Source organism: Cheilinus undulatus, linkage group 15, assembly GCF_018320785.1.
Source record: "Cheilinus undulatus linkage group 15, ASM1832078v1, whole genome shotgun sequence".
NCBI classification, from domain to species: domain Eukaryota; kingdom Metazoa; phylum Chordata; class Actinopteri; order Labriformes; family Labridae; genus Cheilinus; species Cheilinus undulatus.
Genome location: NC_054879.1, coordinates 20,993,573 through 21,012,360, shown reverse-complemented (window position 1 = coordinate 21,012,360; position 18,788 = coordinate 20,993,573). Strand labels below are relative to the sequence as shown.

The 18,788-nt window shown below is 38.7% G+C and overlaps 1 protein-coding gene across 3 annotated transcripts in view; it reads right to left on the bottom strand.

Annotated features, from left to right (window-relative positions):
* LOC121522803 (dehydrogenase/reductase SDR family member on chromosome X-like) overlaps positions 1 to 18,788 on the bottom strand; it is a 62,274-nt gene that overhangs the window by 21,035 nt on the left and 22,451 nt on the right. For all 3 annotated transcript variants that reach the window (XM_041807455.1, XM_041807457.1, XM_041807456.1), the window contains one exon: positions 673 to 774. In XM_041807455.1, the coding sequence (XP_041663389.1) occupies positions 673 to 774 (102 nt within the window). The remainder of the gene's footprint in view (positions 1 to 672; positions 775 to 18,788) is intronic.

The following is an 18,788-nucleotide window of genomic DNA, read 5'->3' as shown; positions in this document are numbered from 1 at the left end:
AAAGTAGCATTTTATCATGAAATAACTTCGTAATATTAAAAAAGTATTTACCTAGTAGTAGTGTATTTGTATTTGTAGAGAGAGGGAAAAAACACTTAAGCACATGTCTATTAGAAATTCTGGTTCACAGTATGCATGGGACACATGAAAGCAATGTGCACATCATTGCATCATTGTGGGAACTTTAGAAATAGAAAATCATTGTGCATTTTCATTGCTGCTGCAATGCAGAATCCTTGTCTCTTTCTTTAAAAATGTCTCTAAATTTGAGTACATTACAGACTTTGCTTATCCCATGCGACTGCACCGCACCAAACACTGAAACCAGGGGGTAATTCATAAATCATCAGAGTCCACAGGTAATTCTAATCCTGTGTGAATAGTACTTTTGTTGTTAAAGTCTATGTTACAGCTGACATGTTTGCAGCAATACATACCTTAAAAGTATGCTTCTCCAAACAGGGACCATACTGACTGTTATTTACTGCAGGTAGCACATTTATTATTTATAGGTAGCTCATACAGCTCTACTGAAAAACATCTCTTTAAATGGAACAAATTTGAAGGATGACTAGGTATTATATGTGAAAGATTCCCAGCAGTCACCACAGAATATATGTTGTTTTGCAGAGGATTTGTACTTTACTGAATAAATACATCTCCATCACTCACCATTATTGACCAGAATGTTAAGCGGCAGGTCCTGCTCCCTGAAGCGCTGGACAAATTGACGGACAGACTGCAAAGAGGCTAGGTCCAGTTTCATGAACTCCACTGAAATGAACACACACACAGACAGGCACACATATCAGAGTCACAGTAAAAGGATTATTTCTCAGAGCCGTTTTGGCAGTACGACATCAAAGAGTGTATTAATCATCTCTTTTGGCGGGCTTGCTGGATTCTTACACTACAATACAGGCAGCTCTACGCTTCTGTTGCTCCAGTACATTATATCAAACTTAATACTTCTTCCTGAGCTCCATCAAAAGCTTAACACACATCGCCTATCTGGTCTAATATATGAAAAGACACAAAGGTAGGAAAGCAATGGCCTGGAGCAGGTTTCATCAGAGCATGAAAGTTACTTTGTGAGCCTCAGCGTGAAATATGTATACTGAAAAATTATTTTGCATCCTGGATACTGGGTGTACTTTAAAACCTTGACAGACAAACGTCTTGTAGGAATCTACTTAGGTAAATGAGTGTTAATGTCAAAGCAGCATTATTCTAATACCTGGAGAGGTTTAAGACAATTTTTCCTTTAATATGTCCAATAAATTATATAGGATTGCTCTGAGTTTAATGACATGTTCCCTCATAATATACAATTTTTTATACCTTAACTAAATTTAAACTAAATTTTACAGAGAACCTCAGAGTGAAGATGGACTTCTAAGTAACCAGTACTGTTAGGTTGACAATGTTGTCTGACATGATGCTGTCACTAATACGCATTTTTTATCGGTAAAAATATAATGTTATTGAAAACCCCCCCCCATACTAATTGTGATTTTTTTTTTATGGTTTAAGCGTCTAACAACCAGTTCAGGATGGATGTAAGTTATTGCAGTGCTTCCCAAAGTGTGGGCAGCGGTCCACAGGTGTGCCCTGGAGGTACGGCAGGTAGGCTACGAGAGGTCATTTATTATAAATAAAAACTATGAACATTACATCTTAACACAACCAGAAGATTGAACTCAATTGTTACCTTTATATTATTTATTTTAACTCACCAACCAAACCAGTATCACAGTTTTTAACTGGTGTTAATTAAACTCCATTAAACATTCAAACACACTGCCTACTTCCTGATTAACAAAATGCATCAGTGCCTCCTGAAAATGCATTCCTAAAAAATGCCTAAACAAAACCAAACAAGCAGTAGTGGCCTGTTGATTGTACTTAATGACTTCACAAATGCGTTCCTTGTAATATAAATTTCTCAGGAAAAACTAAGCATTCACACTGGAATTCTCCATTTATGATATTAGAATAGAGGAACAGTATTTGAGGTGTTTGCTATGGTTTAATGACGACTTTGGTGGGCCACAGGAGGTTTATGGGTTTCAGATTGGGCTATAGCGTTCTTGAGTAAGGGAAAGGCTGGGTTTTTGAGTGAGCCAGAGAAAAAAATGACTAATAAAAACACTGAGACACATAAGGAGGGTTTGACTACCTTAGAAAGCTACGTATCCAAGATTCACCTTCATATTCAAACTCAGAATAAGCACTCTTACAGGAAATAAAATTGTCAGGGAAGTCAGATATGGGATGCAAGCGTGGACCTGGGGTTTCTTAAAATTAGCCCAGAGGAATAACCACTAGAATTGCAATTATAGTGATTTATAGGGAGTATAATCAAATAAATGAAAAGGTAATGTGCATAACCCAAAAGCTCTCATTCTAAATACTGAGAAAAACAGGAAAACAAAACCAAAGCTGTTGTGCAGATGACAACAAACTAAAGCTCTACAGGACACAGAGAGAAAAAATGTAAAGGCAAACAGTGTGATGTTATATGAGAAACCAAAAGAGTTGAGTATCAACACACAGCACTAACCAACAACTTTCATAGAGTGACTTGCAAATCTCAAAACACAAGAGAGATGATTTCACTGTCTCTGGAGGTGAGACAAAGAGTCAGCAGTGGGCATATTTAAGTTTGCATATCTGGTGTCAGTCAGCTACACACACCTGGTACTGCACTGATTGGCAGATCAGTGATCAAGCTTGTTAGTCAGTTGGTTGGTCGCTCTCATCTGAATGTCCTGCTTGTCAGTTGGTTGTGCGTGCTTGTGAGAACAAAACAGCAGTAGTGCGCAGTTGACTGATTGGGAGACGTGCAGCAGGATACAGAGAAAAGCAATGCAGCACTGGACAATACAGGTAGAGAGGCACATGAAGTGTCATAGAACACGTTATATTCTGATTGTTTCACAGCAGTTACACTGTGCATAACTTCAAAAAAGCTTTAACTCCTGTGGCTTGTTTACTCACCAGTCAGGAAATACAAGTATTAACTCCTTTTATCATTTCCTTAAAGTGTACCACAGCATTTGTGCCTGTTACAGACAGACAGAAAGCAGAAGAGAGAAAGACGATGTCTTCTGGTCATTAAGTCCTATCCAACTGACTTTTTTTCAATTCACCTTAGTAAATAAATGCTGGGTACACACAGACCAGACGAGAGGGAGGGAGAAACCTCATTTTATCTTCCGCTCTAGTATATATCACAGTTTATCAGACAGACGAAAACACATGGTAGACTTTCATAGCTGGAATGTTTTTCTAACTGTGCGTAATTTATCGCGCAATTTATCCTTATGTGCACAGCAGGGCGCACCTCTGAATTATTTGTCTTTTTGTGCCGTTTATTCACGTCGTCCTCAATGTGTAAAGACTTTAAGACATCACTGAGTTAAAATACAGCTAAATCTAGAGATGAGACAGAGACACTAAAAAGGTGTTTTTGAGACACTTGACCTATCTCCTCCAAGAAATATGATCATTAAGTGCGAGTATTGCTTAAAAAAATCAGCGGACTACAAAAAAACATGTTTTCTATCCTTTGAATCATTTCTGGTAAACTTTGCTTCTTACTTTCTGACTTTGTTTCTAGTCTTTTACTGTCTCTTCCTTTCATTTCCTTTATTTGCTTTAGCAATAAATAAAAGTAAAGATGTTCATCTTTCTTTTCCCAACAGGCTCTCCTTTGGCAGAATGACCTTCCCAATCCACAAGACTGCAGAGTCACTCCTAATCTTAAACAGCAAATTGAAATCCCATCTTGTACAGAAAGGCTTTAAATTGCTCCTCCACACTACATCCTCTTGTGCATGCACGATGCAGATTTTAATGTGCCTTTCCAGCACTTCTCTGAGGGGAAAACATACTCTCAGAGTATAAGAACACCATATGGGATTAATGCACCTTTTGAATCTATTTATATGTAAAACACCCGATGGATTGATTCAAACATAACCAAGAACAACTGTCTAAGTCAGGGGTTCGCAAACTTTTCAGGGCCAGGGACCCCTTAAAGGGCAGAATATTTTCCAAGGACCCCCACATAACCCTCATGCTGATTAAACATATGTTAACTGCCATTTGTACTCCTACAGTATATGCTGTATTTTAAACTCTTCAAACCTAAATACAAGCTCTTGTCCAGTTGAGTGTGGCTTCTTACTTTTTGCCATCCTTTGAACAGCCAAATAAGCCCTCTGTGCTTTTTCTGAGATCGTGGTCAGGTTCACCATTCGTGTTTTCTGGCAGATGTATTCCTCATCCTTTTGTTGGGAAAAATATTTTGTTTTGTCTTTCAGCTCGGCATGCTTTGTTATCAGATGACGCTTTAGCTTGGTGGGCTTCATGGCTTCACACGAAGACACACAACACATTTTGGCCTTCCGTCGCTGTTCTCAATAAAACCAAACTCAAGATAGCTGTCGTCATATTTTCTCAGTTTAGCTGATTTGGGCCTAGGAACCAAGTGGGCACGCTTCAATATTTATCCTTTGTTGCTAACTGGATCTGCACACCAAATGCATCCTGAGTAAAGTGACTGATGCATGACGAGGGATAGATTTACGTGATATGTCACAATCATATCTGGGTTTTTACTGGCCCAAAGCTGACTTATGTGGGTGCCATTGGTTTAGTATGGTTGTTTTATGGCGCTGTGGTCCCTATATGTATTTAATTTGCTTTTTAATGACATGGCATTACTTTAATATTTTATTTTAAATTATTTCACGGACCCCTCAGCTGTGGCTCGCAGACCCCCACGGGGTCCCTGGACCTCAGTTTGAGAACCACTGGTCCAAGCAATTTCTTTTCATAAATGTATGCAGAGTAAAAATATACAAACATCAGGAATATAAAAGATTTGCGAGAGGTTCGGTTGTTGTTTTAACATCTTTAATGTGTATTCAACAGTTAAGAAGACCGTGTGTTATTGGCATTTTATTGTTGTCTTAATTTGAAATGTAGCATCAAAACGCACTGCAAACATGGTGTCCCAGCCCTAATAACCAAATATTCTTCTATTATTACAGGACTCTTACATTGGATTAAAAGCTACTCATAAAAAAGTGCACAGCCAACGTACAGAATAAATGCAAATGTCAAGAAATTCCTTTATGGCACCTTCATGACTCCAGAAAGCTTGTAGAGGGTGAAATGTGGTGGACAAAGACAAGACGAGGACTAAAAGAGCAGCAGACGTAGGAAGCTTGATAGAGCCGATAGGAAAAAGGCCGTCATGACAGATGAGAGTGCAGTCATCCCAGATGAAGGTCTGATAGCAGCCTTATCTCTAAGCCATTGCCACTCACCTCCTGATGAGTGTATGTGTATGTGTGTGCGTTAAGAGAGGATACCAGAAAAGACAAAGTAAAAGAAGCAGACACAGAGAAAGCAAGTTTTACGACAATTTCATTTCAGTGTGTGCATGTAGATACCTGATTACCAAGCGAAGAAGTGTGTAACAGAAGCACGTCTTAGTGTGTGCATGTGTGGGCGTGTAGGTCCTGTCTGTCAGTCCTCTCCTGTCCTCTTGAGTGGACTCCCTTGGGGCAGAGTCCTTTCAGATAGGTCAGTCATATCAAGAAAGCCCACTGAGAATGAAATGCCATCGATCTGGCACTGGCCTGATGCTGCCAGCCCTCAATAAGACCCGGGATGTTTTATAGAGCTCGACGTCTGGCACTCAATAGTCAGACACACCAACATTTTTTTGTTCTGGAGGAGTCATTTGAAGTAACAACGGGAAATGCCATTTGAGAGAACACGCTATATAAAAACAACTGGAAGCATTCATACACTAGATCAGTAATACTCAACCCTAGGCTATTGAGCCGCGTGTGGCTCTTTAGTGACCAGTTGCAGCTCTTTTAATTCTTGCTTGGAAAAAAATTTTCCCCCTAAAAACTTTTATAAAGGTAAACACTGTCACCAGTATGGAGGCAGGGCAGAATGACGTGTTGGGAGCGGTGCAGGTGTGATGCAGGGCCGGTTTTAGTCATCTGGAGACCCAGGGCAAAGACCAACCCCCACCCCCTTTCAAAGCCAATAGTCCCGTGCAAATATAGCTTTACAAGTAGGATATTTCATTTTCATTTACCAGACTTTGCAAGTTGAATTCAACAGGTCAAGCTTTGTTTTACTGGGGGGATTTTAGAATTCAATGTTCACTACTTCATGGCCATTTACAAGACAGACTACTACACCCGCACGAAAAAGACATGCAGCGGGTTTGCAGTGCTGAAACTAACCTAACAGTAGGTGCAAAAATAGTCTGAATAAAAGAAAGCAGGCCTACATTGACAAAAAGTAATTTGTTTTTTTAATCATAATTTTGAGCCAACCCTAATACATGGAAGCACACATACTTAACTTGGTAATAAAATATTAAAGATTCCTTAAGTTGGTAAAGTCAACAACAGCAAAGATTCTTGTTTCAGACTGAATTTTAATCTTTGATTGCTTTTCTTGTCTGGTTGAGCGTGCTGCAAGGAGTCAATCCTGACATTGCATCTGATTGTCTTAAAAAAACACAATGAAATAAAGCTTCAAGGAAAAGTTCAGTTTATCATCATGATTATTATGAGAGACTGCAGGTTTCATAATAATGTATTTGGTGTGTATTTCAACTTCATATTTTGGCCCATGCCCCATCAGTTAAAATGGAAGAGGCAAGATTTTTGATTAATTCTGCAGCCAGTCATCAGGAGGAGCTCTAAATCTTTTTATTTATTTATTTATTTATCTATTTGAAGTATCAAATTTATCTAACCCATAAAACTTCATTGAGATTATTATCAAGATTATTATTATTACAAAACTGCAAACTGAAGATACGTGTTTTAAAAAGCTACTTATTTGTTTGATTTGTAGATATGGTTTGCCTTTGGCAAAAATGGTTAAAGCCTACTGCTCTAAGCTATTGCCTTTGACTGGGATCTAACTTCAGAATTTAATTTGGTTCACTGAAGATTTAAACATCATCGGTTTCCTCAAGCCAGTTTTTTAAAATGTGCTTTTACATTTGACTTTACATTTGACTTTCAAATACTCAGTCATTTTACTAGGTACTTTGCACTTGGATCCGTAACATCAAGCTCGGCAATTATTTCGTTTTAATTTGATGACACTGCACCATGTCTAAATTTATCTGACATAGGGACACAACAGTCCTATTTACTTGCTTTATTTTAAAAGGTCCTGGCACTGCAAAGGCTGACTCACTGTCACACTGGCATGGTTAACTGGGACACTGAGAGAGAACAGAGGTATCACCTGCTTTTCCCTCCATAACAAGCCAGAATGTCGGCTGTAAGAAAGGACTATTGTAGCTGAAAGGTGAAAGTGCCATTTCTGTTATTGTGTGCCCTCACTATTTTACTTCTGACGACAAAACAACTGTCACACTGTGCTTTTTGGAATTACTTCCGAACAAAGACACTTGAATGCACCATGTCACATTTATGACTGCTGAAGAGTTGAAGGGGGCAGAAGTCAAACGATGGTTTCATGGAAGAGTGGCGATTTCTAACTCTGCTTTAAAGCTTGGAGATTGTCACTTCCCTTTTCAGTTTCCCAGCTTTACTTCGACACAACAACCTCCTCTTCACATCTCAACCAGCTCCTCTTTATGGATGCAGACATATAAAACTCAAACACTGTACAATTTCAGCTGTAATTGGAAGAAATATAAGGGATTGTAAATGGATCCTGTCACAACACTGTCAGCAGAGCTGATGTAAAACAACAAGAGTAAATACATTATAAAAAATCATACATGTACACTGTGGTTTAACAGTAATCTGACCCTTTTTTGTAAAAATGTTAATCTTTGTCTAATTCCGGCAGCAATGAAGCCAATGTGCAAGTGCAAAAAACTGCAGTTCCTCAAGTGTCCACTTGAGGCTGGCTTCAGAAGCACAAAAAGCCACATGACAAAGTGTTAAAGTGCTGATTTTTACAGCATAAATAAACATGCTCATAGCCTGCTTATACAGTTTTAGTCAGAGCTGTTTAGGTCTTTATGATCACACAATGCAAGGGGGCCAAATTTTTCTGATATCTTGTAGTGATGTTCCCAGCTATTTCCTTATCCAGCTTAACGCCCTTTAAAATTGTGTTTATAAAAATGGTCTAAATTGAAGAAATGTTAAGAAAACCATCAAATTCATCACAGTTTCATTTTGTCAGTGGGTATATAATTTGAGGCTGGTGTGCCGAGTAGAGTGTGGCTAAAGTTAGCAGCTAGCTCTAACCGTAGCTAGCTCTGGGGCTAAAGTTAGCAGCTAGCTCTAACCGTAGCTAGCTCTGTGGCTAAAGTTAGCAGCTAGCTCTACGTCCCTCTTTGCAGATTAATATCGTGCTTAATGTGGTTTCGCATAACTTCTGTTGAGTAGTTAAACATGAGTATTACCCTCAACAGCCTTCATACAACTTTGTTTACATTTCCCAATTTTAACTACTGTGACATGCTAACTGCTAACTTTGCATGTTTATGTCTGGCAGAGAGCAATTGGAAAACTTTGACAGAAAGTCAGTGGCCATTAACTGAAGTGGCTACAACATGCATGAAGCCCCAACTGCACAAATGTGCGAGGGCCCTTTATCACTACTTGCAGCTTTAATTGATGCTCAATAACAGACAAATTTCTGTTCAAGAAAAACATGTAACACTCAGCAGAGTGACAAGACACATTACTTTGTCCACAGTGGGGCACCAAAATCAACAAAATCTCAAAGTTGTCCAATGGAGTTCCAGGGACTTTCTCACTGCTTCCTCATCACTCCTACAACAACACAGTTATCTCAACCTGACACCATGAATGAAGCTTCCTCGGTCGCAGGGACAGTGTGTATTTGGCCTAGTAGCATTTCAAGGAACACACTTAGGATAAATGAAACACAATATTTAAAAGTAGGCCTATCTGAGGTAGTGATTAATCGCCATAAAATATAAAATTGGTTTACTTTTATTGAGTTAAAATGAGCTTTTTCTGAATGTACTCAGCCATCTTGGATCTTTGCATCTTACATGTTTCTGCGGCTCCACAGAAGGGACTAAATAACTTTTTTTTTTTTTTTTTTACAAACAACATCGAGATCAAATAACTGCAGTCTTACACTTGTCTTTTAACAATAAATTGTTAAAAGACAACAGAAAAGAACAACAAACCAACAAGCAAATTAAACCAGAAAAAGTTTATCAAATCCAGTGTTTTCTTTTTGTGTTTTTTTTTTTTTTGAGTGACACTGGAGTGCCACCAGATTTAAAAAAACAAAACAAAACAAAAAAAAGAAAAACAGACACAGTGGATCATTTGTCCTCCTGACAGACCAAAAAGCGACAGCCTTTTGTTTGTCAGGACTTCATTTGATGCAAGAGCTGCTTGGCCTGTTATGGTCAGTTTGGAGCCGGAAGGGGCCTTAGTGATGCTGCTCTCTGCTGGTCCAGCCACCGCTGCCTCTTCTGCTTCTTCTATAGTCAGCGCCATGGTGGTGTGAGGGCCTTCTTCACTTTCCTCCTTGTAGAAACATTTTCTCAGCTTCTCTATGGAGCCCCTTCACCTCTTCCTTAAGGATGAGGCAACACGCTGTCTTCTCTTCCAGCGGCTGGCAGTTTAACAAGGCTTCTATCTGCAGGTCTTTCATCTTCTTCTCTGTCAAAAGGCTCCTGTCTGCTGACTCAGAAAGCTGATGTCTGACTCTCTGTAGTTCATCTCTCAGAGAGTCAGCCTACAACATTTCACTCCTCAGATGGCCTTTCTGGATTGCAATCAGCTCTTAAGCTTCTTGAAGCTCCTCTGTCAGAGCCTGACTGCTCTCCTTCTCCACCTGAAGTTTAGATTCCAGTTCCTAGATGCTGGTGATTTTTGCCTGCAGCTCACTGCTTATATGAAGGTGGGTAGAAGTGTTGCTGGAGTTGTCTTTTTCAGGACCCACAACTCCTGCTTCAGTGGGTCTATCTCTGCACTCAGCTTCTGCTGGATGTCCTTCACCTCTTTTTGGAGGGAGAAAGTCTCGTCTTTTGGCTCTTCTTTGACCTTCTGTTAAACAGTCATGTTCTGCTCACTGAGGGATTGATTCAGGAGCTCCAGCTTTTCTTGAAGCATCCTGATGTCTTCCGCCCCTTCCAGTCTCTTGGCCTGAACAGCTCGTTCTTGTTCATGAATGCTTTCTCTGTTGGAAGAGATCAGGGTTGAGGTCGACTCTTGTTTGTTATTTGTGGCCCTGCTCTGCTCTGGAGCCAGTAAAACTTGTGTGATCATTCTGAAATTAGGGCCTGTGTCAACAGCCCGCTTTATAGCACTGGCAGCACTTCTTTGTAATTCAAAACTAGTGTAGTCCAGTATTCTGAGCATTCAGCACCCTTGGCCCTCAGCATCAGCTGTTTTTTTTCAGTGCTTAAACCATTTAACTTTCAAGACAGCGCTATGCTCGTCAGTGTCATTTTTCTCTCACTTATCAATCAAAATCAAGAGGGGGTGGGACTTCTAGCAATAGCAGAAGAGAAAATGATTTAACTCGTCTTCTTTTCTTTTCAAGGGTGGTTTTCATGTCTGCAGCTCCTGCATGGATAAGGACAGAATTCCTTTACATTATCTGTATGTCTTCTGTGTGATATTTCTTTGAAATACAGAAATGTGAAGCACATAGAGAAATTTTAACACAACTTTAGTCCACCGAGGAAGGCTGGATTCATCTTTTGTAATGTAGCAACAAGGAACACTGGTGAGATGCGCTCTGAAAATGAGGTTATAGGAGCTGACAGAGCTAAAAGAGCCAGCTATGGACACAGACCTTTAACCTGGGCTACTGGTTTTCTCAGGAGTAGGAAGAGTTCAGGCCACTCTAAATGTTGTATCAAGGTTCCCTTTGAGCAGGTATAATAATAGTTCCTTGAGGAAAAGGAAAAATGACCTTGGATTGATACTTTTTAAAACTTTGATGGCTTAGCACCAAGTTCAAGGAACAGCAAATAATGAAATGCACCAACTGCTCATCAGGCGAGCGGACACAGTGAAGTTAAGAGTAGCCTCAGAATGACAAAGAGGAAGTGAGTCAGGGACGAGTAGGGACGCTGTGCTTTGAAATAAAAAAAAAAAAAGAAGATGGCAGCAAAAATGCAACATTTCAATCAAAAAAGACAGACTGTATTATGTTTTCAACGGGAGAATTAAAACCAACCTTGTATGTTTTAACACGCACAAGATCATTGAATACGCCGAACAAATTGGGCTCAGGTTGTTTATTTTTGTGCGAATTGTTCATAATTCAGCAGTTATGTATCATTCCTAAAACATAAGAAACTAGAAAAGCACTCAGAGAGCATAGACCCCCACCATTAGCCCTTTCTACCAATAGTAAAGAATCCTTTAAAAAAATCCTGGATCCAGACAGTGATCTGGATCACTCCCAAAATCTAATCAGTTCTTCCTTATGCCATTTCTGACATTTCCTGAAAATTTTATCAAAATCCGTCCATAACTTCTTGAGTTATGTTGCTAACAAACTAACAAACAAACTAACTAACAAACTAACAAACTAACAAACAAACTAACTAACAAACCAACAAACCCTGCCGATCACATAACCTCCTTGGCGGAGGTAACAATGAAAGAAAATAACTACAGACAAAAAAAATTTAAACTCATCTAGAAGTGAGCCCGGGTCTCCTGAGTGACAGTCATCTACTGCTGAGCTATCAGATTAGCCAAAGATTGTAATCCATGTTTAGTTACAAATCGAAGACAACATCTGAAGTGGCTGAAAAATAATACTGATATGTATCAAAACAACAAAACATCTGGTACAGCACAGACCAAAAAACATGTTCATTCAGTAGTTATACTTTATGAAACATGAATGATTCAGTCAAGCTGACACAAAAAAGATAGTCTGCTGGTTTCTTTCTTAAATTTCCCAGACATGAGCTGAACAACTTCCAGAGCATCTGGAGTGACTGAGCTGTCAATTTAAAACCTGTTGACCATGCGGATACACCCCAGAAAAGTCCGCATTTCTGTCAGATCACAAGCAAAAAACTCAAGAAACACAAACAAAGGAGCAGGCAGAGAAAAATGCAAAACTAAGGAGGGAGAGCAAAGTCTGATCCCTGAGAGAGAAAAAACAGGAACTCTACACAAAAAGATACACATTCAACATTTAAGAACTTGGAATTTCAAAATTGTACTCTTGATGTGAACTTTTTTTTTGGTTGAATCACATTTTTTGTTCTGAAATATTTATGTTTGTTCGATATCAAAGACATTTTGTTTGAATCTTTCGGACACAAAATTCATTCTAGGAATATCAAACATGACTACAAGTCAAAGCACATGTCTTTAAGAAACCAGCCTGACATCTGAGGAAGAAAATAAATTAAATTAGAACTTGATATGCTCAGTGACCAACAATGTTCCCTTAAAATTGTTTTGTTTTTTTGGTCCTCATTGAAATCCCTTCATGACTCTGGGGTTGGCTGAAATTGGCCTTATTTCAGCTCAGATTTAACATTTAAACTGGATGGGAAGAGAGAGAGAGAAATGCACATGTTAAAGCTGTTCAATTTTTAATGTGTTGAGATTTTTTTAATTTAAAAATTGCCTTTAAAAATTAGTGTTTCAAAACAAAAAAGCGGGAAACCAACAATTCAGCTTATTTCATTTTTCTACAATTAAAACGTTTTATTTGAATTTTCAAGAGCTGACAGGTCGGTTTTTTTATAACTTACTTATATAACAAAACTGCTTATACTTGCAACATAAAAAAAATTCTTTTGGTTTTTTATTAGTATTGTTGCATTTTAATAAATGAAAATATTGCTGTTTTCAGTGTTTTTTAAGAACTTAAGTGAATTATTACCAGTTACATGAAATGATATTCCAGACCTACACATAGGGAAATTTGGTTGAACAGAGAATTTAATTGATGATAACTGGCCAAGCATTTAGGTTTCACCCCATGCACTGAGGTAAAAGTCCTTTAAAGGGAGCAGCCCAGGTTCAAGTCCAAACTGTGGCTCCGTTCCAGTACCTGTCCAGTCAAATAAAGGCATAAAAAGGCCAAAAATAAATCTTTAAAAAAACATTCTGTGCCACTACTTGAGTAGTAGCCCTGTGTCATCTTCTCAGAACAACTGTGATTAAATTATAAGAAGTAAAAATGGACTTTGGAATAGTTTTTCCATCAAAGTTTCAGCATGCAACAGAAAGCCTCTGTGAAACTCTCACTTTGACACACTCTGCTGCTTCTCTGCCACACAGACGGCCCGAAATATCATAACAAACGAAAAGCAGCCTGTCAGGACAGCAGGTGATTAATATGTAAGTCGGTTAATGCCCATGGCTCAAACTCACAACTCATAGTGCAAGAGTTCATTGTGTTGCCCTCATGCTGCAGCCTCTTATGCTCTATTTGGAGTGTTTGGCAAAAGCGTTATCACTTTAAAAAAAGCAATATCATAGACACTGCAAATAACACAATCTTGCTTATGTGACTCCAGTTAAAATGATGCTGGATTACCTATTTATCTGTCTCTCACCTTCTTTTCATTACTCACATTATTCAAATTTTACAGTAAACATTTCGATATGCAATCGATTTTTGGCAGCTGTTTTAGTGTTTTTACAACTGTTTTAAATCAAAGATCTTAATGTAACTGACACACTTTCAGCAAGCTAAGGTGGATTTTGGTGTTTTTAATGCAACTAAAGTTGTCTCGCCTCACTTTAAAGCCTCCTGTCTCTGGATCACATCCTGCTACAGCTTCTGAGCTATAACCCTTCTATATGAATAAAGAGAGAGAAAACAAAAGGATGAACAGACTGTCCCCTCTGGGTTGACAACAAAGTACTGTATAAATAGTTTCACTTTGAGCTCTCTGATAAACAACTCAGTGATATCCAAGAATATTAAGTCTGGGCGTCAAGCCAGAGTTTACTCCTCCACATACATTTTCTCCACCTGATGTGGGAGAGAGGATGCAAGGTGGTGACCCAGTTATCTCCAGCTTATAGTATTAAAGAGATGATACTCTCATGAGTCAAAAGTCAGACGGCTGAAATGTGCAAAGGCCTGACGTAAAGTTTCCTCATACACACCAACGTTGCACTTAAACCATCAATACAGACACAATCTCTTTGAACTAAGGCTCAACATTTATGACATAAGTGGCAGATGCAATAACCTTTATGACTAAACTGAATAAATATGGCTAGAAATAAAATGAAGAGCATTTTTTGCACAGTCAAAAAATTTTATGTTAAGCAGGCGAACATAGACACCTCCACTCTCACATACACACAAGTCCCCTGCATCCCACTGTTAATCTGGGCTCATGGTTTGAGGCTAAAAAGTGTTACTTTCAAGCGCACCGTGACTAAAGACAGTGGACAGAACACGCTGCCTGTGGCAAAATACAGAAATACCCCACATTTGCATATATGTGTGTGTGAGTGTGTGTGTGCATACTTATGATTCAAAGTAAAATGCTTAAAGCCTCATTGACTAACACCCACTTTCAGTCCAAATATTACATCAGGATTGTACATGAGGTTTCTAGGGATGGCACCTCGAGTACACTATGCATTATATTACAGCATGATACCAAAAATACCATTACATGTTTACACATAGAAAAAACATGCATACTGTAAAGTGGGGAAGTGCAGTATTGAATAAAAATCACATTGCAACAGGTATTTTTTATAAAATATTTAAAGATTTTAAAAACTCATTTAACTGTATTATTCATGTAAATATAAATCATTTTTGGTCGGTCAAATTGATCTTTTCTTAAAAATAAAAATGTGTCCGACTTTACCACTCCTGGTTTAGCCCTGAGCATGTCACTCTGACATGCACAAGTGAAAAGAGATCAAAAATTCTGGAAAGAATTCTGTTTATTAAGACATACCTTGATGGATTAACAGCAGTGCCTTCTGTATGCATACTATACAAAGAAACACTAGATTTCTAAACACTGGAGAAAATTAATAAAATATGTTAACATGTATGTTGCAATGTTTGTGCAATGCGCTCTAGGTAGTGATGTAATATGTCTGCATTGTTTTTCTGCCCACATCATTCAGATCACACTCACCTTAAACTATATTACAGTTACCTGTCCCTTTATGTCCTCCTTTTTAAAACTTCACTTAGGTTTGACTTTAAAAAGGCTTAAAGGCTGACACCCACTGGACAAAGAACAATGCAGTCATATGACATCGCTACCCAAAGTGCACTGTACAAAAGTTGCAGCCTCTTTGTACAACATACATCTTTAAGACACTAATGTGTATCTAATGAAGCTCAGAGTTAGTTAATTGCAGAATACGGTAGACATATACCCAGCCTTGATCAGCTGACAGCCAGCTGATCCCAATTACCACCTCCCAGCTACCACAGCCAATCACACCTTTCTCTCAACACAGCGGCACATTTAAATATGATTACTACTCACATATCCCTGCTTGCAGTAATGCTGATGCACCACACTGCTGCTAGCAAAGCTTAATCTCCTCCACCCCAGCCTCCTCCTTTGTAGCATGAAGCTTGTTGCACCCTCATATTGAAATTCATGCTACTGTGAATTAATTGCTTCTGAACTAATTTTATTGTATTCAGTACACATTGTAATTAATGTATCCATCCATATGGGGTTTTTTAGCCCTGCACTCCCTGAAAAGTCAAAGCATGCTGCTTGACTAAAATAGGGAGCATCTTTTGAGAAGAGCCTTCTCCACCAAGTAAGACAGTTCCATTTTGCAATAAAATAGAAAAATGTATGACAAGAGTGTTTCTGACTGAAATAAAAGAGAATATGCCTTTCAAGTGAGAGACATAAAATGCAATGATTGCAGGTCCATTTTGAAAAGTTTAACCATGATCCTCTTGCACTGAATATCACTACAAACATGTTGGTTACCAGAACTCCATATCAAATATTCATGCAGGTTAATACTGTCACATCTTCATTACTTCACTTCCCATTTGTACAGTTCTAAAAATAAATTCAACAGAAGCAGTTTGATAAGTCTGAACTATCTTTATATTAAAAAAAAAAACAAATATCAGTAAAACAGAGTGAAATTTAAAAAGCTGTATCAATTCAATGTAACTATTTCTCATCTCCTATCAGGAATTATCATCTCTACAAAAACTTAATTCTGCTGCTCTGTCAATAACAAGATTGTTATAAACTGTAGGTTTTTCTCTGAAATCGTTTGGGGTCTGTTTTTCCTGTGGTCTGACAGTGATGGCATATCACACAAGTCATTCATTTAGCCGTGTGTGTGTCAGACGACAAACTGAGCGTTTATTAGCGCTTTTCATTATTTGTTTTCGGAGCTTATAAAGCACACTAAGGCGGAGTAAATTCCCACTAAGTTTACCTCTGCAGAGTAAAATGGACTGTTACGTTCCTCATGCTGAGTTTCCGATTGACAGCACATGTGGCCAACAGCTGATGTATGTGGGACACATCCACCTTTAATGTAACTGCACACAGCTATTTAGCAGCAGCAGATTTACTTCACAGATTATTCATTTTCTCTGCGGGTAATGTGCATGTGTGCAGAGGGATGGGGGGGCAGTGCTGTTTCAAACAGGTATGGGAGGATCAGCTGTGCTCTGTTTCTTTTCTAACTGCCAGACAAACAAGTTTACAGAGTCAGGAGCAATGGTAGGGTGCTTTTCACTTAAATACGGCCACTTCATTGGAGCCTGTTTGGGGCCGTATGAACAAAGTAAATCTCACTAGACATTTTCACCATGAGAAATCTTGTGACATTTCAGTCTCCCAAGATCTAGTGGCATACAAATCTCGTCACACCCCTAGCAGCACCTCATTCCGGTGCTTGTTAGTGGCTCTGATAATGGCAGGGATGTGCCAGTTGTTTACTATACAGCTACAGCTGTACACTGCAGTGTGTGAGAATCATAACAGCAACTTCTTTTCTTATCATCAGTTACACCCATATGGCTTCAGAGTCAGCTAAATAGAATTTGAGTGTCATTAGAAATGTCTGATGAAATTTAAGTAACACATAGACAAGTTTATCGTGAAGTTTAGAAAGAAGTGAATTAGTCAGTCCACATGTTGTGTCTTGTCTCTTTCTCCTCCTCCATCTCTTGTGTGTCAGTGTTGCTATCAGCAACTGCACAATTTGCACAAAAAAAATTATTAAACAACAATTCCTTCTTTCTCGAGATCCAATTTCATTTAACACGTAAACAAACAAGCCACATAAATTGGGTGCTGGTTTTCAATAGAAAACCAGCACCCAATTTATCACTATATCTTTCTGGTTATTGGCTTGTAATAACCAGAAAGATATAGTGACCCTAGAAGTAAATCTAAAGGCAATAAGCTATAACAGCTGTTTAAAATGGGTCAAGATTTAGTGTCAGAACAAGTCTTGAATGGGCACTGGTTTAGCTCCGTGGGTAGAGAAGGTGCCCACATGTGCAGCTGCAGTCCTCAACACAGAGATTGCTGGATCAATTCTCAGTCTCACTCAGTCTCAGTTTGTTGCATGACTTCCCCCAATCTCTCTCTGTATATTTCCTGTCTCTCTTCAGCTGTCCTATCCCAACAAAGGCAAAAAGCCCCAAACACATAAGTTTGTCATGATACAAGAAATCTAAAATCCAATACAAATAACTACTTACCAAGCAATGAAATGTAAGTCATGGGCCTAATATTGGGTAGCTTTTGTTTCAGTCATCAAAAATGCTGGTCAACTCCATCTGTCTAAATTGTAACGATACATTGGTTAGGAAAATGTTCATTAAAACAATGAATGTTTTGTTTAGAAAGAATTGGTAATGAAACCTATCAAATTAATCATACTGTCAAAAATGATGACAACCTAAGCTTGAGAAGCTCACTCTTCCTTGCCTGAGTCACAGTCTCGCGGTTATAGCAAATCAATAGATGTTTTAAGTGAAAAATAAGCAAAAAATCATTTATTGCCACCCCTATGACTCCAAATAATCCTCTCTTAAACATTCATTTCCAAATTCAATAAAAATAATATTCTTCCAGGGGAGTCATTTCTTCATCATTGATTACACCTTGAAATCCCAAAGGACCTCTAAAAATGTTCAGTGATCCTTAGTTAGAGAAAAACCTCTGCTGCAGTCTACATGTTTATTATGAGCTGTCTACCATTTCTCATAACAGACAATGTGCAAACACCAGGAAGGATGCCAAAGGGCGTTAGACAGAGATGTTTAAAGCTCCTGCCTCACATACTAATGAGAATCCATTACCTTCTTACTCAAACAAAACGACACACACACTCACACACATCGACACATTCTCATTCAGTGCACAAGCATCTGGCTACAGACACCCCCCTTGTCCCCTATGCCTCAGCGCCTGCCAATTACAAAAGAAGTAATCAATTCCACCACGGCCCCGTCCAGGGAAATCGACTTCAATGACACCAGCTACACGGCCGCTGTCTCTGTACCTGACAGCCACTTACACACTAGCTGAGCCCAGCCAGATTTCTGCAGCTCTCTGCTGCAAAGCTAAGACAAACTGCTACTTGCTTCCCATCAGGCAGTGCTTCGTTCAGTATCATACATGACCTGCAGTCGGCTCAGTCAATGAGAACGAATGAAGTACCGACCCATACAGTCAGAGCTGGTTTTTTATCTGATGATCAGTTTTACTCAGTGCCGTTTGACGTGTCTTTAATTAAACAGTGTATTAAATTCACAAAGTGGAATCTCGTAATTTAAAAGTAAAGGGT